Source organism: Dendrobates tinctorius, unplaced genomic scaffold (assembly GCF_039654945.1).
Source record: "Dendrobates tinctorius isolate UK_male_01 unplaced genomic scaffold, ASM3965494v1 ptg000189l, whole genome shotgun sequence".
In the NCBI taxonomy this organism is placed as follows: domain Eukaryota; kingdom Metazoa; phylum Chordata; class Amphibia; order Anura; family Dendrobatidae; genus Dendrobates; species Dendrobates tinctorius.
This window is the reverse complement of record NW_027361856.1, coordinates 9033501-9057870: the sequence shown is the minus strand read 5'-3', so window position 1 is coordinate 9057870 and position 24370 is coordinate 9033501. Positions and strand designations below refer to the sequence as shown.

Here is a 24370-nt window from a genome sequence, read left to right as displayed (position 1 = left end):
CATATATTCTAGGCGAGAGGGGCACGGGGACCTGTGGATGTGTCGTATATTCCAGGCGAGAGGGGCCCGGAGACTATGGTTGTCGTATATTCCAGGCGAGAGGGGCGCGGGGACTGTGGATGTGTCATATTCTAGGCGAGGGGACTGTGGATATGTCATATTCCAGGCAAGCGGGGCGTGGTGACCGTGGCAGTGCCATGTATTTCAGGTGAGAGGACCATGGATGTGTTGTGACTAAGCTAACACAGAAGCTCAGACTCGCTCCTTGTCCCCAATTTCTGCCCCGCACAAGTGACAAGTCAAGTTTTTTCTTTTATTTGTTTTCTAGGTTTACAGCATTATATGAAAATCACAGCCGATGCCGTTCATAAAAAGGTCAGTCTGATATTTAATCTCAAAGTGTCTGTGCATTGCATAGGTGGAGATGTGCCTTCATAGAAGACAACACTTGTATTTACAGTTCGGTCAGAAGGGACAATGTATACATCATCGCGGGACTGTATACATACAATATAGATAGACATGTATATACAACACCATTCAGTCTCCTGCATGCTGCTCTCCTCTGACGGCTCTGTACAGCGGGGTCCTGCTGTATTACAGAGGATCTCGTTCCCCACCTGCCCCCCTCCCCCCAATTTCTCCTCAAGATTGAGAACTCCTGGGGTATTGACCATCGAGCAGTGGATGTCCCCAGGTTCTGGGGTAATTTAGTGCAATTTCCTCCCATCACACAGGCGTGATTTAGAGTTGTGGGTACTCGTAGGCCCTTGTAGACTGACTAGATGAGGGCACTCCGTCTGCTGCATTCAGGCTTTGCTACGAATGTTGGTTCAATTATGGTATATTACTAGTTCTGAACCCACACATGACTGGGCCTCACCCGAAGCAGCGACCATCACTACAGGTCTGGTATTTCCACCTCCAGTATTTTGCAGTCTTATCGTCCATTGCATCAGTTGGCTTGTTAGATATCATGTCAGTGGTCTGTGGGGAGGAGGATAAAATATGGCACTAGAAAGTGGGAGAGAGGAGCATTTGGTATGTAAAGGGTTCTGCTACTGTGCTCAATGCACTTGATAAATCCATGAGGCTGGCGATAATCTGAGCAAGAGATCACAAGGGGATGAGATACTGAAAAGAAACATGTCAACATGTCCAGAAGAAATGGAGGAAACCAACTTGGTACGGTAAGGCTGACTTATACGATGGTCTGTTGTCACCCCAAAGTCCTGCACTCGGCGTGCATCCTCGCAGGAACCTAGCGGGCATAGGCACTCAAGTATTAACAGCCCATAGTTATGACTGCAGGTGTATGTCGGGGCTAGGACGGAGCAGGCTCCTGCGGATCACAGGCTCGTGGCAGCAGCTCCTTGGTCCGGTCTTCTCATTGATATTATTGATGAGATCACGGAACCTCAGTAGTTTCCACTGGTGTCTGAGTTGTGACTTTAGTCCTGAAGTTTGATTCTTTGTAAAAGAAATTAAAAAAAAAAAAATATAGATGACTGAGGACGCTGCTCCTCCCTTCAGCCGTGACCCAACCTGTGCAGTCCGTACAGAGTTCTGACTATGGAGTGAGCGTTAGTTTTCCAGCTCCGAGGTCTTCAGTCCTAACATAAGAAAACTAAGATGCCAAGAGAGTAATTAGGAGCAGAGAGACAGTCACAGTCAAGTGTAAGTGTTCCCGCTTTGGGCTCGTCCCGCTAATGCTTTTCTCCAACTTGGGGATCACGGGATTAAAATTACCTGGAATATAAAAGAGGGAAAAGGTTTATGCAACGTCCTACACCCAAAATACAAGTGATGGTCTGGCGCTTTTAACAGTATAAAACAGCGACTTCGTCAGCACGGAGTCTGAGTTTGTAAATGGACAACAGGAGAAGGGCCAGAGTGCAAGAGATGGCTGAGGAAGGAGGGGGACAGGCTGAAAGTAGGGTGGAGATGAGCTGTGGCTGCAGTCCAAGAGACAGGCTTGGGCCAGAGAACGACAGACAGCTGAGGCAGGAGGGTACAGGCTGGAGCCACAGCCCAAGAGGTGGGTGGAGACTAGTTGGAGCTGTGGTAGAAGAGATAGGCTGGGGCCAGAGTACGACAGACGGCTGAGGCAGGAAGGGGACAGGCTGGGGCTACAGCCTAAAAGGCGGGTGGAGACAAGCTGGAGCTGCAGTCCAAGAGACAGGCTGAGGCCAGAGTACGAGAGATTGCTGAGGCAGGAGGAGACAGGCTGAGGCCACGAGAGGCAGGAGGAGACTAGCTGCAGGCCAAGAGGTGGGCAGAGACTGGACTGTGCCATAGTAGGAGAAAAAGCTGATGCAGGAGGGGAACAGGCCAGAGCCCAAGAGGCAGGTAGAGAAAAGCTAGGACCACAGCCCGAGAGGCGGGTGGAGACTAGTTGGAGCTGCAGTTCAAGAGACAGGCTGTGGCCAGAGTACGATGGATGGCTGAGGCAGGAAGGGACAGGCTGGAGCTATGATCCCAAGAGGCAGGTGGCGATAAGCTAGGGCCATAGCACGAGAGGCGGGTGGAGATGAGCTGGAGTCCAAGAGAAAGGCTGGGGCCAGTGTACAACAGGAGGGGATGAGTGGGGGCACAAAGAATATTCAAACTATAAGGTGGCGAGAGAGGCTGGACACTGAATGCTCAGCACCAGATATAACTAGCGAGGTTGGGAAGGCCACCATTGGCACCGCACTGAACATGTTTCCTTTAAGATAAGATAATCCTTTAATCGTCCCACTATGGGGAAATTCAGAGCATTACAGCAGCAAGGCAGGAACAAGTACAAATACAGATGCATAAAGGCATTACATTGACAGTAGGTAGGTACATATACGAAAAAAAAAAAAAAAAAAAAAAATGTAACCGGACTGTCACAACTTTGGATCTATCAGTTCTCTGTTTGGGTCGTTCTCCGTTTTTGGACAGTGCTGGTTATACAGCCTAACTGCAGCAGGAAGGAAGGACTTTCGATAGCGCTCCCTCTCACATTTAGGATGAAGTAGCCGGTCACTGACAGTACTGCACATCTTTGTCACGGTCTCATGCATGGGATGGGAATCATTCTGCACCATGGAGCTCACCTTGGCCAGTATCCTCCTGTTGCCTACTTCCTGAACTGGGTCAAGGGGGCATCCCAGGACAGAGCTGGCCCTTCTAATCAGTTTGTCCAGCCTATTCCTGTCCCTGGTTGATATGCCACTACCCCAGCACGCCACACCAAAGAAGATGACTGATGCCACAACAGACTTGAAGAAGAATTTACATGAAATCCATAAAGGTTTCTCTTGATCCAGGAACAGCAAGTCCTTCTTGAGCCCATTAAAGCGCAGAGCTGCCCTGTGACGCTGTTCTGCTGGCCACATTATGAGCTAAACATGACCAAAAAGGAAATGGAGCCGCTCATGTTAAGTTACGGCTGCGAGGACAAGAAAGAGAAGCTGAGGCCAGGAAGAATCCTAGTTTACGCTCCAACTGCAGCAATGAAGCCCCGTCTTATTCACGGCTGGTCAGAGCTCATTCACTAATCCAATCATACAGGCCACGTGTCTGAAAACCCAGAAACAGAGACAACAGACGAACCAGGGCACCAGGAACAAGCGCCTGCAGGACATCATAGGCGGTAGATGTGATTGTTCATCATGGACAAGGCTCAGAACCAGTGAGGCTGCCCTACTGATCGGCCATAAATCTGCAGCCCCAAGCAAGTGAGCCCCTGTAGGATATGACCTGGACACAGATATTGTGAGAAAAGCCATAGCACATAAGGACAGCTAGTACATGGCCATCCAGCAGGGGGCGACAGCGAACCACGAGGGGAACGAACTCACCTAGATCTTCAATCTTCACATCTGGTCCTATCGTGAAGTCGGGCAGCGTGGGAGTGTGCTTCTCTCCTGAGTGGGCCGCTGCGGGGAAACAAACAGCATTAGCACCCGCCAGCGACAACCACCCCCATGGTCCAGATCACTGCTCCAGGGTGGCCAATACTTACTGGTGGCACAGCACACGGACACCTTCATCTTCAGGCAGGAGTGCCGGTGGTTGTGGGTTGGAGTTGCTGGGGAAAAAAAAAAAAAAAAATGGAGAATCAGAGCAAAGCAGAGGAGGAGGAGCAGTTGGAGAGTCCTGCAACTGAGGTGACACTGCCTGTAAGGCTGGTTTCACATTTGCGGTTGAGTCCGCAGCGTTTGCTGCGCATACATCTGCATGCGTCCTGGGTACCCATCTTTAACATGGGGTACGCAGGGACATGCGTTTCTATGCGTTCAGGTGCATTTGCGCTGTTTCGCGGTATGCAGCGAACGCATCGCTGCATTTTTTTGCAGTGTCAAATATCCGCAGCCATCCGCATGCGGATGACGTGTGTAAAAAAATGCATTACTGGCTATGGTAACGCAAGAGTACGCAACGACATGCATACGCAAGAATTTACATAAAACACACCCATTGGGTGTTGCTTGTGTAAATTCAAAATTCGCCAGGAAATAGCATTTGCCTATTGTCCGCAACGCATTTTTGCATGCGTTTGCGTACGATACGCTGCGGACTCAACCGCAAATGTGAACCTAGCCTAAGGCAGGCGACTGCAGCAGGAGCCTCCCCCTCCTATGATCAGTGAATCTCTGCGTGACATGGGGTGAGGGCATCTGCCATTTACCTGGCAATATGGGGGGAGAAGAGACATAACCTCCTCCAGAATAAGGAAGGAAAAAGACAGCGCAATAGGGTTTTAACCAAATAAAAAATAGTCTGTTTTATGTTTTATATACATTTATTAGTTCTATAAGTGGTTTTGTATACGTTTTATCAATTTTATAGATGTTTTTGTATACATTTTATCTGTTTTATAGTAACAGTTAGCAAGGCTGAAAAAGACATTTGTCCATCCAGTTCAGCCTATATTCCGTCAGAATAAATCCCCAGATCTACGTCCTTCTAAAGAACCTAACAATAACTGTAAGATACAATATTGTTGCGCTCCAGGAAGACATCCAGGCCTCTCCTGAACCCTTTGACTGAGTTCGCCATCACCACCTCCTCAGGCAAGGAATTCCAGATTCTCACTGCCCTAACAGTAAAGAATCCTCTTCTAAACTGTGTTCCAAATTATTATGCAAAAAGAGTTTAGGAGTGATAAGGTTAGAATTTTTTTGTTTGTCATTTAAACTCATTGATGGTGATGTGTGTCAGGGCTCTTTATATCACTGAAAGCAATTACAGATACCTGTGCAAGTTAGTTTGGCAGGTGTGTCCAAATAAAGGCAAGACTACTTAAGAAGGCTGTTCAACATTATTAAGCAGCCTACATTTTTTGCCAAAATGGGAAAGAAAAAGGATGTGTCGGCTGCTGAGAAGCAACAAATTGTGGAGTATTTAGGTCAAGGCATGACTACAATCAACATTGCCAAGACACTTCATCGTGATCATCGCACAATCAAGAAGTATGTAGCCGGTTCCCAGCACACACGTGTGCGTGCTGATAAGGAAAAATTGAGGACTCTTTCCAACAGGCAATTGTGTCAGGTTAAAAGAGCAGCTGCAAAAATGCCTTGTCATAGCAGCAGACAAGTTTTTGAAGCTGCTGGTGCCTCCAACGTCCCCCGAACAACAAGATGCAGGGTCCTTCAGAGGTTTGCAGCTGTGCGTAAGCCATCCTGTCGACCACCTCTATCCACTGCACACAAGCAGAAACGGCTCCAGTGGGCCAAACGATACATGAAGACTGACTTCCAAAATGTTTTGTTCACCGATGAGTGCCGTGCAACGCTCGATGGTCCAGATGGATGGAGTGGAGAATGGCTGGTTGATGGACACCCCATGAAAACACGGCTAAGGCGCCAACAAGGAGGAGGTGGAGTAATGTTTTGGGCTGGAATCATGGGGAGAGAGATTGTCGGCCCCTTTAGGATCCCTGAAGGGGTAAAGAACTCCATAATCTATGTGGAGTTTCTAAAACAGCACTTCCTGCCATGGTTCAAGAGGAAGAACCGTGCTTTCCGCAGCAAGATCATTTTCACGCATGATAATGCACCGTCTCATGCTGCAAATAACACATCTGCATCTCTGGCTGCTATGGGCATAAAGTAGGACAAACTTATGGTGTGGCCACCATCTTCCCCTGACCTCAACCCCATTGAGAACCTCTGGAGCATCATCAAAAGGAGTGTCTATGATGGCGGGAGGCAGTTCACATCTAAGCAACAGCTCTGGGAGGGTATTCTGTCCACAGGCAAAACAATTGAAGCACAAACCATCCAAAAACTGACAAATTCAATGGACGAGAGAATTCAGAAGCTTCTTTCCAACAAGGGGTCCTATGTGCAAATGTAACATCACCTAGAAGAAAGTTTTGACTTGAAAACTGTTTGATTTCGTTTTGTAATAAGCTGATAATGCTTATAATTTCACAATTGACCATTTTTTTGTTCAAAATAAAAAGGTTGAAAACTCTGCTGTGCATAATAATTTGGAACATGCATTTTGAGCGTTTCTTATTTTTAAAAATATACTGTTTTCATAGGCAGTTTGTTCAAAAACATTGCAATTATACTAGAATATTAGATGCCTGGAAAACAACAATGACTGCAATTCATATGGGTAATTTAGAGAAAATATGAGGAAATATTTTTTGCATAATAATTTGGAACAGTGTATGTTGGTGGATAAACCTTTTCTCCTCCACACGCAGAGAATGCCCCCTTGTGTCAGTCACCTTCCTTGGTATAAACAGATCCTGGGAGAGATATTTGTATTGTCCCCTTATATACTTATACATTGTTATTAGATCGCCCCTCAGTCTTTTTTTTTTTTTTTTTTTTTAGACTAAATAATCCTAATTTTGTTAATCTCTCTGGGGATTGTAGTTCCCCCATCCCCTTTATTAATTTTATTGCCCTCCTTTGTATAGGTGTTTTTTATACATTTTATCAGTTTTAGGCCGGGATCACACATGCGAGGAATACGGCCAAGTCTCGCATGTTAATCCCCGGCACTGCCGCCAGCACTCAGGAGCGGAACGTGCGGCACCATGTATTGCTATGTGGCCGCACGCTCCGCTTTTGGGTGCCAGTGGCAGTGCCGGGGATTAACATGCGAGACTTGGCCGTATTCCACGCATGTGTGATCCCGGCCTTAGAGGTGTTTTTGTATACATTTTATCAGTTGTATAGGTGTACACATTTTGTCTGTTATAGGTGTTTTTGTATAGGTTTTATCAGTTTTATAGGTGTTTTTGTATACAGTTATGTTTTATAAGTGTATACATTTTATCTGTTTTAGAAGTGTTTGCATACATTTTATCTGTTTTCTCGTCTTTCCACAGTTTTTATAGAATTAATCTTTAATTAATATCTGTTATTACAGCTCTGTAATTGTGAAGGAGACCACTAATATACAAGACTCACAGTAGGAGTTTTTGGTTGTGCCAAGTAATGTGCCACCGCTAATACTCTTTGCCGCCTTTAAACAGATTGTTTTGTGCATTTATTTTTTGTAGCCATTTTTATGAATGCTATTTCGTATCTTCACTTTCTCTTTTAGGACATATCACTAGAATGTGATAACATACCAACAAAAAAAAGAAAAGGTAAAAGACTTATGGATCCTGTGTGTTCATTGCTGCCACTGTTGTCTGTAGACGCGCTTTGGTATGTGAAGGAATATCACTGTCACAACCTTCCTCATGTTTTCCTTATGCTCCATGGGATTTTTTTTTTCTGTGCACTTATATGATGGGGATTCTCCGGGGGACACCGGTGACCATAGCGCTCAGCAGAGACTATGCTGCGTCATTACACGGCCGGCGTGGACTTGATAACCCCATGATTTATTACATTACAACACATTCAAACCTTTATTTCACCACATATCCATTTTATAATTTAAAATATATATATATATATATATATATATATACACACATACATACACATATACACATACACACATTTTTAATCTGAAAAAAACAATCCAAAGAAAAAAATATTTAAGACATTTTTTGAGAGTAAGGGAGTTCTGAAACATGATTTAGGCGAAAAATTTACGAGCAAAAAAATAAAAAATTGGGAATTTTTTTTTTTAAAGATTTCTCTTTTTAAATTTCACATGAGGCTCTGAAATCTTGTTAACTTCTTCCGAGGAGCTCAGAGGTCAGCCCAACATAACATTAGAATATAATCATATCCCAAAGTCAAATCCATTTTATCTACACATTTATAGCAATTTTTACATACATTTTTTTCCCTGATAAACTTTGACACGTCAGAAGTTCGTCCGTCCGTCCCCCGCCCTTGCCAGCCAGTCCGTCCGTCCCCAAGATTTGAGTCTCCAACTAAAATGTGCCTGTAATGTATTGAATGCGGCTTTTCTTGTTCTGATGAAGTCTGTAGTATAAAGAAAAACCACATGTGCCGTTGCTCTGGATTTAGATTTATTATACAGTGGGGAAAAAAGTATTTAGTCAGCCACCAATTGTGCAAGTTCTTCCACTTATAAAGATGTGAGGCCTGTAATTGACATCATAGGTAGACCACAACTATGAGAGTCGAAATGAGAAAACAAATCCAGAAAATCACCTTGTCTGATTTGGCAAGATTTGTTTTTCAAAATTATGGTGGAAAATAAGTATTCCGTCACCTAAAAACATGCAAGACTTCTGGCTCTCACAGACCTGTAACTTCTTCTTTCAGAGGCTCTTCTGTCCTCCACTCATTACCTGTAGTAATGGCACCTGTTTGAACTTGTTATCAGTATAAAAGACACCTGTCCACAACCTCAAACAGTCACACCCCAAACTCCATTATGGTGAAGACCAAAGAGCTGTTGAAGGACACCAGAAACGAAATTGTGGCCCTGCACCAGGCTGGGAAGACTGAATCAGCAATAGGCAAGCAACTTGGTCTGATGAAATCACCTGTGGGAGCAATAGTAAGAAAATGGAAGACAAACAAGACCACTGATAATCTCCCTCGATCTGGGGCTCCACGCAAGATCTCACCCGGTGGGGTCAAAATGATCTCAAGAACGGTGAGCAAAAATCCCAGAACCACGCGGGGGGACCTAGTGAATGACCTGCATAGAGCTGGGACCAATGTAACAAAAGCTACCATCAGTAACACACTATGCCACCATGGACTCAGATCCTGCAGTGCCAGACGTGTCCCCCTGCTTATGTCAGTACATGTCCAGGCCCGTCTGAAGATTTCTAGAGAGCACTTGGATTATCCAGAAGAGTATTGGGAGAATGTCATATGGACTGATAAAATCAAAGTAGAACTGTTTGGCAGAAACAAACCGCCATGTTTGGAGGAGACAGAATGCTGAGTTGCATCCATAGAACACCATACCTACTGTGAAGCATGCGGGGTGGCAACATCATGCTTTGGGGCTGTTTCTCTGCAAAGGGACAAGGATGACTGATCCGTGTACATGAAAGAATGAATGGGGCCATGTACTGTGAGATTTTGAGTGCAAACCTCCTTCCATCAGCAAGGGCATTAAAGATGAAACATGGATGGGTCTTTCAGCATGACAATGATCCAAAGCACACTGCCAGGGCAACAAAGGAGTGGCTTCATAAGAAGCATATGAAGGTCTAGGAGTGGCCTAGCCAGTCTCCAGATGTCATCCCCATAGAAAACCTTTAGAGGGATTTGAAAGTCCGTGTTGCCCGGCGACGGGCACAAAACATCACTGTTCTAGAGGAGATCTGCATGGAGGAATGGGCCAACATACCACCAACAGTGGGTGCCAACCTTGTGAAGACTTACAGAAAACATTTGACCTCTGTCATTGCTAACAAAGGATATATAACGAAATATTGAGATGAACTTTTGTTAATGACCACATACTTATTTTCCACCATAATTTGAAAAAGAAATCTTGCCAAATCAGACAAGGTGATTTTCTGGATTTGTTTTCTCATTTTGACTCTCATAGTTGTGGTCTACCTATGATGTCCATTACAGGCCTCTCTCATCTTTTTAAGTGGGAGAACTTGCATAATTGGTGGCCGACTAAATACTTTTTCTCCCCACTGTATGTGACACCAGAAGCACAGATTATTCACAAATCCTCCAGACTCATCCTACAATCCATAGCGGGATTTTGCTCGGGGGACACGGATGGAAGTGATCACTCCAAGGATGAAAAGCCCCCAGTAGAACGCCTCTTGTCCTAGAGATTACAATCCATACTGTCTGTAAGGATTCATCTATTACTCTCTGTAGGGTTCTTTTTTTTCTCTTTAGGGACTTATCTTACTCTATGTAGGGATTCAGGTCTTATTTTCTATACGGATTCATCTCTTACTCTCTGTAGGGATTCATTTATTTACTATTTTACTTTTATATAGAGCCATTAATTCCACAGCGCTTTACAGACATTATTGGCACTGTCCCAGATGGAGCTCACAATCTAAATTCCCTATCAGTATGTCTTTGGAATGTGGGAGGAAACCTGAGTACCCGGAGGAAACCCACGCAAACACGGGGAGAACATACAAACTCCTTGTTACTCTTGGTGGGATTTGAACCCAGGATTCATCTTTTTTTTACTTTGTCGTGCCTTATTCTCTTACTCTCTGTGGGGATTCATCTTTTACGCTCTGTAGGGATGCATGTCTTGCTCTCTGTAGGGATTCGGCACCAGTCACACCTGCAGTTCAGCAGCTGGACACTAGGGGGAGCTATGCACCAGCCTTTCCACATATTACAAAGGCAGAGCAATGTCTGCTCCAGCTGCTGCCAGGTTACAGGACAGTGCGGACTATGGAGACCTATCTACACGGGGAAACACCGGATTATAGGGCATGCGGGCCGGACTAGGAGACCCATCTACAGGGAAAAATCTCCAGATTACAGGGCAGTGCGGCCTGGACTACGGACAGATCCTTCGTGGGACTTTGCTCGGGGAGAGGGATGGAAGTGATCACTGCCAGGATGAAAAGCCCCCAGTATAACACCTCCTGCACTAAAGAGTCCCATCCATCGCACCAGTCACACCTGCAGTTCAGCAGCTGGCCACTAGGCGGAGGTATGCACCAGCCTTTCCACATATTACAAAGGCAGAGTGATGTCTGATCCAGCTGCTGCCAGATTACAGGACAGTGCGGCCTGGACTAAAAGACCTATCTACAGAAGGAAATCTCCAAATTACAGGGCAGTGCAGCCTGGATTATGAAACCTATCTACAGGGGAGAAATCTCTGCATTACAGGACAATGCTGCCCGGACTATGAGACCAATGTACAGAGGGAAATCTCTGGAACACAGGGCAGTGCAGCCCAGACTACGGACAGATCCTTGGTGGGACTTTGCTCGGGGGGAGATGGATGTAAGTGATCACTCAAAGAATGAAAAACTCCCAGTATAACACCTCCTGTCCCAGAGTCCCATCCACTGCACCAATCACACCTGCAGTTCAGCAGCTGGCCACTAGGGGGAGCTATGCACCAGCCTTTCCACATATTACAAAGGCAGAGTGAGGTCTGTTCCAGCTGCTGCCAGATTACAGGCAGTGCAGTCCGGACTAGAAGACCTATCTACAGAGGGAAATCTCCGGATTTTAGGGCAGTGCAGCCTGGCCTATGAGGCACATGTACTGGGGGAGACGGATGGAAGTGATCAAAGGATTAAAGGCCCCCAGTATACCGCCTCCTGTTCCAGAGAGTCCCAACCACAGCTCCACCTACAGATCTGCAGCTGGCCACTAGGGGGAGCTATGCACCAGGTTTTCCACATATTACAAAGGCAGGGCATGACAGCTCCAGCTGCTGCCAGATTACAGGACAGTGCCGCCCAGACTATGAGATTTATCTACAGAGGGAAATCTCCGGATTACAGGACAGTGCAGCACGGACTATGAGACCTATGTACAGGGAGAAATCTCCAATTACGAGGTAGTGCGGCCGCTATGAGACCCATCTACAGGGGGAAATATCCGGATTACAGGACAGTGCGGACCGGACTACGTACAGATCCTTAGCTGGACTTTTCTCAGGGGAGACAGATGGAAGTGATCACTAGCCCAGAGTCCCATCCACTGCACTAGTCACACCTGCTGTTGTGAGAAGCTGGCCACTAGGGGGAGGTATGCACCAGCCTTTCCACATATTACAAAGGCAGAGTGATGTCTGTTCCAGCTCCTGCCAGATTACAGGACAGTGCGGCCCGGACTATGAGGACCTATCTTATAGTGGGAAATCTCCGGACTACAGGGCAGTACGGACTCGACTAGGAGACCTAAGCTACAGGGAGAAATCTATCCTCCGGTACTCGCTGAATTGTACCCATCTATCCTCCGGTACTCGCTGAATTGTACCCATCTATCCTCCGGTACTCGCTGAATTGTACCCATCTATCCTCCGGTACTCGCTGAATTGTACCCATCTATCCTCCGGTACTCGCTGAATTGTACCCATCTATCCTCCGGTACTCGCTGAATTGTACCCATCTATCCTCCGGTACTCGCTGAATTGTACCCATCTATCCTCCGGTACTCGCTGAATTGTACCCATCTATCCTCCGGTACTCGCTGAATTGTACCCATCTATCCTCCGGTACTCGCTGAATTGTACCCATCTATCCTCCGGTACTCGCTGAATTGTACCCATCTATCCTCCGGTACTCGCTGAATTGTACCCATCTATCCTCCGGTACTCGCTGAATTGTACCCATCTATCCTCCGGTACTCGCTGAATTGTACCCATCTATCCTCCGGTACTCGCTGAATTGTACCCATCTATCCTCCGGTACTCGCTGAATTGTACCCATCTATCCTCCGGTACTCGCTGAATTGTACCCATCTATCCTCCGGTACTCGCTGAATTGTACCCATCTATCCTCCGGTACTCGCTGAATTGTACCCATCTATCCTCCGGTACTCGCTGAATTGTACCCATCTATCCTCCGGTACTCGCTGAATTGTACCCATCTATCCTCCGGTACTCGCTGAATTGTACCCATCTATCCTCCGGTACTCGCTGAATTGTACCCATCTATCCTCCGGTACTCGCTGAATTGTACCCATCTATCCTCCGGTACTCGCTGAATTGTACCCATCTATCCTCCGGTACTCGCTGAATTGTACCCATCTATCCTCCGGTACTCGCTGAATTGTACCCATCTATCCTCCGGTACTCGCTGAATTGTACCCATCTATCCTCCGGTACTCGCTGAATTGTACCCATCTATCCTCCGGTACTCGCTGAATGTACCCATCTATCCTCCGGTACTCGCTGAATTGTACCCATCTATCCTCTGGTACTTGCTGAATTAACCCATCTATTCTCTGGTAATCGTTGAATGTACCCATCTATCTTCTAGTTCTCACTGAACGTACACATCTATCCTCCGCTACTTACAGATGTAGTAGTAGTTGCTTCCTGCGTGGAACTCGTACCCCAGGGAGAAGGCGCTGTATCGCTGAAACTTCTCTGAGAACTTGATGGGGCTGTGCAGGGAGTGCGTCCGGTTACACTCCCAGCGCTTGAATCCCTGGCTGATGTTACAGAAGCGGTAGCCGTCATAATTCACCATGTACAGGATATACTGCTCCATCCTGCGCTCCGCCATCGTATCGTTATAATGTGGGCAGTAAATGTCCAGGTAGTCGTTCACATTCACATGAACTGTGTAATCATTGCGCCGCAAACTGGAAGAAATGGAGAAAGAGACATTAGTCACATGTGCAACATATCACAGGAGCCACTACGCTACACCGTACAGCTGCGAGTCACATGTGCAACATATCACAGGAGTCACCATGCCACACCGCACAGCTGCGAGCCACATGTGCAACATATCACAGGAGCCGCCACGCCATACCGCACAGCTGCGAGTTACATGTGCAACATATCACAGGAGCTGCCACGCCACACCGCACAGCTGCGAGTCACATGTGCAACATATCACAGGAGCTGCCACGCCACACCGCACAGCTGCGAGTCACATGTGCAACATATAACAGGAGCTGCCACGCCACACCGCACAGCTGCGAGTCACATGTGCAACATATAACAGGAGCCGCTAAGCCACACCGCACAGCTGCGAGTCACATGTGCAACATATCACAGGAGCTGCCACGCCACACCGCACAGCTGCGAGTCAAATGTGCAACATATCACAGGAGCCACTATGCCACACCGTACAGCTGCGAGTCACATGTGCAACATATCACAGGAGCCACTACGCCACACCGCACAGCTGCGAGCCACATGTGCAACATATCACAGGAGCCACTATGCCACACTCTACAGCTGCGAGTCACATGTGCAACATATCACAGGAGCCACTACGCTACACCGTACAGCTGCGAGTCACATGTGCAACATATCACAGGAGCCGCCAAGCCACACCGCACAGCTGTGAGTCAAATGTGCAACATATCACAGGAGCCACTATGCCACACTGTACAGCTGCGAGCCACATGTGCAACATATCACAGGAGCCACTATGCCACACTCTACAGCTGCGAGTCACATGTGTAACATATCACAGGAGCCACTACGCTACACCGTACAGCTGCGAGCCACATGTGCAACATATCACAGGAGCCGCCAAGCCACACCGCACAGCTGCGAGTCAAATGTGCAACATATCACAGGAGCTGCCACGCCACACCGCACAGCTGCGAGTCAAATGTGCAACATATCACAGGAGCCACTATGCCACACCGTACAGCTGCGAGTCACATGTGCAACATATCACAGGAGCCACTACGCCACACCGCACAGCTGCGAGCCACATGTGCAACATATCACAGGAGCCACTATGCCACACTCTACAGCTGCGAGTCACATGTGCAACATATCACAGGAGCCACTACGCTGCACCGTACAGCTGCGAGTCACATGTGCAACATATCACAGGAGCCGCCAAGCCACACCGCACAGCTGTGAGTCAAATGTGCAACATATCACAGGAGCCACTATGCCACACTGTACAGCTGCGAGCCACATGTGCAACATATCACAGGAGCCACTATGCCACACTCTACAGCTGCGAGTCACATGTGTAACATATCACAGGAGCCACTACGCTACACCGTACAGCTGCGAGCCACATGTGCAACATATCACAGGAGCCGCCAAGCCACACCGCACAGCTGCGAGTCAAATGTGCAACATATCACAGGAGCCACTATGCCACACTGTACAGCTGCGAGTCACATGTGCAACATATCACAGGAGCTACTACGCCACACTGTATAGCTGTGAGTCACATGTGCAATATATCACAGGAGCCGCCACACCGCACCGCTGCGAGTCACATGTGGAACATATCACAGGAGCAGTCACGTTATACAGCTGAGTCACATGTTCAGCATATGACAGGAGCCGCCACGTTATACAGCGCAGTTACATGTGCAACATATCATAGGAGCCGTCATGTTATACAGCGGAGTCACGTGTGCAATATATCACAGGAGCCGCCATGTTATACAGTGCAGTCAGATGTTCAGCATATGACAGGAGCAGTGCTGTACTGCGGTCAGTGACCCATACATCTTCCCACACGAGCTGTGCTGTACCTCAACATTTCCTGCTCCCCAAAAGAAAAAAAATAAACATCTTTGTACCAGATACACACTCCTTAGACCAACAGTCGACTAAAAAGTCTGTGATTATCGGCCTCTGGTCACATGTGTCACTCAATACGTTTCATGCATGGCTGAGCTGTAATTTGTTTTTTTTCCTCTAATCTCTGTTCTCAAGGCTGAGAATTAATTACAAAATATTGAGCTGGCCAAAAGCACTTAGTAATTTTCACGCTTCCCCGTAACACACACCCCGACTGTGCCAGGCCACGGAGCTACAAGGAGCAGTGATCACATGAAGAGACGTGTGGGGATTATATAGAGCCGCGATCACATGAAGAGACGAGTGAGGATTATATAGAGCAGCAATCACATGAAGAGACGTGTGAGGATTATATAGAGCCGCGGTCACATGAAGAGACGTGTGAGGATTATATAGAGCCGCGACCACATGAAGAGACGTGTGAGGATTATATAGAGCCGCGACCACATGAAGAGACGTGTGAGGATTATATAGAGCCGCAATCACATGAAGAGACGTGTGAGGATTACATAGAGCAGCAATCACATGAAGGAGAGACATGTGAGGATTATATAGAGCCGCAATCACATGAAGGAGAGACATGTGAGGATTACATAGAGCCGCAATCACATGGAGACGTGTGAGGATTACATAGAGCCGCGGTCACATGAAGAAGAGACATGTGAGGATTATATAGAGCCGCAATCACATGGAGACGTGTGAGGATTATATAGAGCCGCGATCACATGAAGAAGAGACATGTGAGGATTATATAGAGCCGCGATCACATGGAGACGAGTGAGGATTATATAGAGCCGCGACCGCATGAAGAGACGAGTGAGGATTATATAGAGCCGCGATCGCATGAAGAGACGTGTGAGGATTATATAGAGCCGCTATCACATGAGGAAGAGACGTGTGAGGATTATATAGAGCCGCGATCACATGAAGAGACGAGTGAGGATTATATAGAGCCGCGATCACATGAAGAAGAGACGTGTGAGGATTATATAGAGCCGCGATCACATGAAGAGACGAGTGAGGATTATATAGAGCCGCGATCACATGGAGAAGAGACGTGTGAGGATTATATAGAGCCGCGATCACATGAAGGAGAGACATGTGAGGATTATATAGAGCCGCAATCACATGAAGGAGAGACATGTGAGGATTACATAGAGCCGCAATCACATGGAGACGTGTGAGGATTACATAGAGCCGCGGTCACATGAAGAAGAGACATGTGAGGATTATATAGAGCCGCAATCACATGGAGACGTGTGAGGATTATATAGAGCCGCGATCACATGAAGAAGAGACATGTGAGGATTATATAGAGCCGCAATCACATGAAGAGACGTGTGAGGATTACATAGAGCAGCAATCACATGAAGGAGAGACATGTGAGGATTATATAGAGCCGCGGTCACATGAAGAAGAGACATGTGAGGATTACATAGAGCCGCAATCACATGGAGACGTGTGAGGATTACATAGAGCCGCGGTCACATGAAGAAGAGACATGTGAGGATTATATAGAGCCGCAATCACATGGAGAAGAGACATGTGAGGATTACATAGAGCCGCAATCACATGAAGAGACGTGTGAGGATTACATAGAGCAGCAATCACATGAAGGAGAGACATGTGAGGATTATATAGAGCCGCGATCACATGAAGGAGAGACATGTGAGGATTATATAGAGCAGCAATCACATGAAGGAGAGACATGTGAGGATTATATAGAGCCGCAATCACATGAAGAGACGTGTGAGGATTATATACAGCCGCGATCACATGAAGAGACGAGTGAGGATTATATAGAGCCGCGATCACATGGAGAAGAGACGTGTGAGGATTATATAGAGCCGCGATCACATGAAGAAGAGACGTGTGAGGATTATATACAGCCGCGATCACATGAAGAGAAGTGTGAGGATTATATAGAGCCGACGCCTGCGGAGGGGCAGGGGCGCGACGCCTGCGGAGGGGCAGGGGCGCGACGCCTGCGGAGGGGCAGGGGCGCGACGCCTGCGGAGGGGCAGGGGCGCGACGCCTGCGGAGGGGCAGGGGCGCGACGCCTGCGGAGGGGCAGGGGCGCGACGCCTGCGGAGGGGCAGGGGCGCGACGCCTGCGGAGGGGCAGGGGCGCGACGCCTGCGGAGGGGCAGGGGCGCGACGCCTGCGGAGGGGCAGGGGCGCGACGCCTGCGGAGGGGCAGGGGCGCGACGCCTGCGGAGGGGCAGGGGCGCGACGCCTGCGGAGGGGCAGGGGCGCGACGCCTGCGGAGGGGCAGGGGCGCGACGCCTGCGGAGGGGCAGGGGCGCGACGCCTGCGGAGGGGCAGGGGCGCGACGCCTGCGGAGGGGCAGGGGCGCGACGCCTGCGGAGGGGCAGGGGCGCGACGCCTGCGGAGGGGCAGGGGCGCGACGCCTGCGGAGGGGCAGGGGCGCGACGCCTGCGGAGGGGCAGGGGCGCGACGCCTGCGGAGGGGCAGGGGCGCGACGCCTGCGGAGGGGCAGGGGCGCGACGCCTGCGGAGGGGCAGGGGCGCGACGCCTGCGGAGGGGCAGGGGCGCGACGCCTGCGGGGGACAGGGGCGCGACGCCTGCGGGGGACAGGGGCGCGACGCCTGCGGGGGACAGGGGCGCGACGCCTGCGGGGGACAGGGGCGCGACGCCTGCGGGGGACAGGGGCGCGACGCCTGCGGGGGACAGGGGCGCGACGCCTGCGGGGGACAGGGGCGCGACGCCTGCGGGGGACAGGGGCGCGACGCCTGCGGGGGACAGGGGCGCGACGCCTGCGGGGGACAGGGGCGCGACGCCTGCGGGGGACCAGTCATGTCCCCTATAGTCGGTACGCCGTGTCAGGATGAACGTGCCATTTTGCCTGGAGGGACATGCAACGCTGGCAGGCGACATTACCCGGCTCCATCTGTCAGAGGCCTCCGCTCCCGACCAACAGCAGATATTTATAGTGAGTGGATCCCATTTATACTAATTAAGAGGCAGCTCTGCGCCCCACACAGAAGAGACAGATGACGGCATCGCGCCAGTCACCAACACAGAGGAGCAGAGCAGGCGACAGCCTCGGAGGCAGAAGAAGCGGATGTCAGCTGTCACCAGAGCAAAATCTACAGAGAAGCAAGGAAGAGCGTCCGCAGCACACTACTACCACCATAATCCAGAAGGTCTGACCTCAAAATATTACCACCACACAGTGCTCCTGTACACAATACACTACTACCACCAGAGTGCTCCTATACACAATACACTATAACCACCATCATCCACCACACACTGCTCCTGTACACAATACACTACTACTACCACCATCAACCACCACACAGTGCTCCTGTACACAATACACTACTACCACCATCATCATCCACCACACAGTGCTCCTGTACACAATACACTACTACCACCATCATCCACCACACAGTGCTCCTGTACACAATACACTACTACCACCATCATCCACCACACAGTGCTCCTGTACACAATACACTACTACCATCATCCACCACAGTGATCCTGTACACAATACACTACTACCACCAGAGTGCTCCTATACACAATACACTATCAACCATCATCCACCACACACTGCTCCTGTACACAATACACTACTACCACCATCATCCACCACACAGTGATCCTGTACGCAATACACTACTACCACCATCATCATCCACCACACAGTGCTCCTGTACACAATACACTACTATCATCCACCACACAGTGCTCCTGTACACAATACACTACTATCATCCACCACAGTGATCCTGTACGCAATACACTACCACCACCAGAGTGCTCCTATACACAATACACTATAACCACCATCATCCACCACACACTGCTCCTGTACAAAATACACTACCACCACCATCATCCACCACACACTGCTCCTATACAAAATACATTATAACCACCATCATCCACCATACAAGTGCTCCTGTACACAACACATTACTACCACCATCATCCACCACACAGTGCTCCTGTACACAATACACTACTACAATCATCCACCACCACCATCATCCACCACACACTGCTCCTGTACGCAATACACTACCACCACCATCATCCACCACACACTGCTCCTGTACGCAATACACTACCACCACCATCATCCACCACACAGTGCTCCTGTACACAATACACTACCACCATCATCCACCACACAGTGCTCCTGTACACAATACACTACTACCACCATCATCCACCACACACTGCTCCTGTACACAATACACTACCACCACCATCATCCACCACACACTGCTCCTGTACACAATACACTACTACCACCATCATCCACCACACACTGCTCCTGTACACAATACACTACTACCACTATCAACCACAGAGTGCTCCTGTACACAATACACTACTACCACTATCAACCACACAGTGCTCCTGTACACAATACACTACCACCATCATCCACCACAGTGCTCCTGTACACAATACACTACTACCACCATCATCATCCACCACACAGTGCTCCTGTACACAATACACTACTACCACCATCATCATCCACCACACAGTGCTCCTGTACACAATACACTATCAACCACACAGTGCTCCTGTACACAATACACTACTACCACCATCATCCACCACACAGTGCTCCTGTACACAATACACTACTACCACCATCATCCACCACACAGTGCTCCTGTACACAATACACTACCACCATCATCCACCACAGTGCTCCCGTACACAATACACTACTACCATCATCCACCACAGTGCTCCTGTACACAATACGCTACTACCACTATCAACCACACAGTGCTCCTGTACACAATACACTACTACCACCATCATCCACCACAGTGCTCCTGTACACAATACACTACTGCCACCACACAGTGCTCCTGTACACAATACACTACTACCACCATCATCCACCACACAGTGCTCCTGTACACAATACACTACTACCACCATCATCCACCACAGTGCTCCTGTACACAATACACTACTGCCACCACACAGTGCTCCTGTACACAATACACTACTACCACCATCATCCACCACACAGTGCTCCTGTACACAATACACTACTACCACCATCATCCACCACACAGTGCTCCTGTACACAATACACTACCACCACCACCATCATCCACCACACAGTGCTCCTGTACACAATACACTACCACCACCACCATCATCCACCACACAGTGCTCCTGTACACAATACACTACCACCACCATCATCCACCACACAGTGCTCCTGTACACAATACACTACTACCACCATCATCCACCACACAGTGCTCCTGTACACAATACACTACTACCACCATCATCCACCACACAGTGCTCCTGTACACAATACACTACTACCACCATCATCCACCACACAGTGCTCCTGTACACAATACACTACTACCACTATCAACCACACAGTGCTCCTGTACACAATACACTATCAACCACACAGTGCTCCTGTACACAATACACTACTACCACCACACAGTGCTCCTGTACACAATACACTACTACCACCATCATCCACCACACTCTGCTCCTGTACACAATACACTACTACCACCATCATCCACCACACAGTGCTCCTGTACACAATACACTACTACCACCATCATCATCCACCACAGTGATCCTGTACACAATACACTACTACCACTATCAACCACACAGTGCTCCTGTACACAATACACTACTACCACCATCATCCACCACACAGTGCTCCTGTACACAATACACTACTACCACCATCATCATCCACCACAGTGATCCTGTACACAATACACTACTACCACTATCAACCACACAGTGCTCCTGTACACAATACACTACCACCATCATCATCCACCACACAGTGCTCCTGTACACAATACACTACCACCACCATCATCCACCACACAGTGCTCCTGTACACAATACACTACCACCACCATCATCCACCACACACTGCTCCTGTACACAATACACTACCACCATCATCCACCACACACTGCTCCTGTACACAATACACTACTACCACCATCATCCACCACCACACAGTGCTCCTGTACACAATACACTACCACCACCATCATCCACCACACAGTGATCCTGTACGCAATACACTACTACCACCATCATCCACCACACAGTGATCCTGTACACAATACACTACTACCACCACCATCATCCACCACACAGTGCTCCTGTACACAATACACTACTACCACCATCATCCACCACACAGTGCTCCTGTACACAATACACTACTACCACTATCAACCACACAGTGCTCCTGTACACAATACACTACTACCACCATCATCCACCACACAGTGCTCCTGTACACAATACACTACTACCACTATCAACCACACAGTGCTCCTGTACACAATACACTACCACCATCATCATCCACCACACAGTGCTCCTGTACACAATACACTACCACCACCATCATCCACCACACAGTGCTCCTGTACACAATACACTACCACCACCATCATCCACCACACACTGCTCCTGTACACAATACACTACCACCATCATCCACCACACACTGCTCCTGTACACAATACACTACTACCACCATCATCCACCACACACTGCTCCTGTACACAATACACTACTACCACCATCATCATCCACCACACAGTACTCCTGTACGCAATACACTACTACCACCATCATCCACCACACAGTGCTCCTGTACACAATACACTACCACCATCATCCACCACACACTGCTCCTGTACACAATACACTACTACCACCATCATCCACCACACACTGCTCCTGTACACAATACACTACTACCACCATCATCCACCACCACACAGTACTCCTGTACGCAATACACTACTACCACCATCATCCACCACACAGTGCTCCTGTACACAATACACTACTACCACTATCAACCACACAGTGCTCCTGTACACAATACACTACCACCATCATCAACCACACAGTGCTCCTGTACACAATACACTACCACCATCATCATCCACCACACAGTGCTCCTGTACACAATACACTACTACCACCATCATCCACCACACAGTGCTCCTGTACACAATACACTACCACCACCATCATCCACCACACAGTGCTCCTGTACACAATACACTACTACCACCATCATCATCCACCACAGTGATCCTGTACACAATACACTACTACCACTATCAACCACACAGTGCTCCTGTACACAATACACTACCACCATCATCATCCACCACACAGTGCTCCTGTACACAATACACTACCACCACCATCATCCACCACACAGTGCTCCTGTACACAATACACTACCACCACCATCATCCACCACACACTGCTCCTGTACACAATACACTACCACCATCATCCACCACACACTGCTCCTGTACACAATACACTACTACCACCATCATCCACCACCACACAGTGCTCCTGTACACAATACACTACTACCACCATCATCCACCACCACACAGTGCTCCTGTACACAATACACTACCACCACCATCATCCACCACACAGTTATCCTGTACGCAATACACTACTACCACCATCATCCACCACACAGTGCTCCTGTACACAATACACTACTACCACCATCATCCACCACACAGTGCTCCTGTACACAATACACTACTACCACTATCAACCACACAGTGCTCCTGTACACAATACACTACTACCACCATCATCCACCACACAGTGCTCCTGTACACAATACACTACCACCACCATCATCCACCACACACTGCTCCTGTACACAATACACTACCACCACCATCATCCACCACACACTGCTCCTGTACACAATACACTACCACCATCATCCACCACACACTGCTCCTGTACACAATACACTACTACCACCATCATCCACCACACACTGCTCCTGTACACAATACACTACTACCACCATCATCATCCACCACACAGTACTCCTGTACGCAATACACTACTACCACCATCATCCACCACACAGTGCTCCTGTACACAATACACTACCACCATCATCCACCACACACTGCTCCTGTACACAATACACTACTACCACCATCATCCACCACCACACAGTACTCCTGTACGCAATACACTACTACCACCATCATCCACCACACAGTGCTCCTGTACACAATACACTACTACCACCACCATCATCCACCACACAGTGCTCCTGTACACAATACACTACTACCACCATCATCCACCACAGTGCTCCTGTACACAATACACTACTACCACTATCAACCACACAGTGCTCCTGTACACAATACACTACCACCATCATCATCCACCACACAGTGCTCCTGTACACAATACACTACCACCAACATCCACCACACAGTGCTCCTGTACACAATACACTACTACCACTATCAACCACACAGTGCTCCTGTACACAATACACTACTACCACCATCATCCACCACACACTGCTCCTGTACACAATACACTACTACCACTATCAACCACACAGTGCTCCTGTACACAATACACTACCACCATCATCCACCACAGTGCTCCTGTACACAATACACTACTACCACCATCATCATCCACCACACAGTGCTCCTGTACACAATACACTACCACCACCATCATCCACCACACAGTGCTCCTGTACACAATACACTACTACCACCATCATCCACCACACAGTGCTCCTGTACGCAATACACTACTACCACCATCATCCACCACCACAGTACTCCTGTACGCAATACACTACTACCACCATCATCCACCACACAGTGCTCCTGTACACAATACACTACTACCACCACCATCATCCACCACACAGTGCTCCTGTACACAATACACTACTA

General features: G+C 48.5%; 1 protein-coding gene across 1 annotated transcript in view; it reads right to left on the bottom strand.

Annotated features, from left to right (window-relative positions):
* Positions 1–299: 299 nt before the first annotated feature.
* EFNA3 (ephrin A3) overlaps positions 300–24370 on the bottom strand; it is a 95195-nt gene continuing 71124 nt past the window's right edge. The window contains exons 2-5 of the mRNA XM_073552354.1: positions 13363–13652; positions 3995–4060; positions 3831–3908; positions 300–1749 (exon numbers count right to left, since the gene is read on the bottom strand). Of these exons, the coding sequence (XP_073408455.1) occupies positions 1628–1749; positions 3831–3908; positions 3995–4060; positions 13363–13652 (556 nt within the window). The 3' untranslated portion in view covers positions 300–1627. The remainder of the gene's footprint in view (positions 1750–3830; positions 3909–3994; positions 4061–13362; positions 13653–24370) is intronic.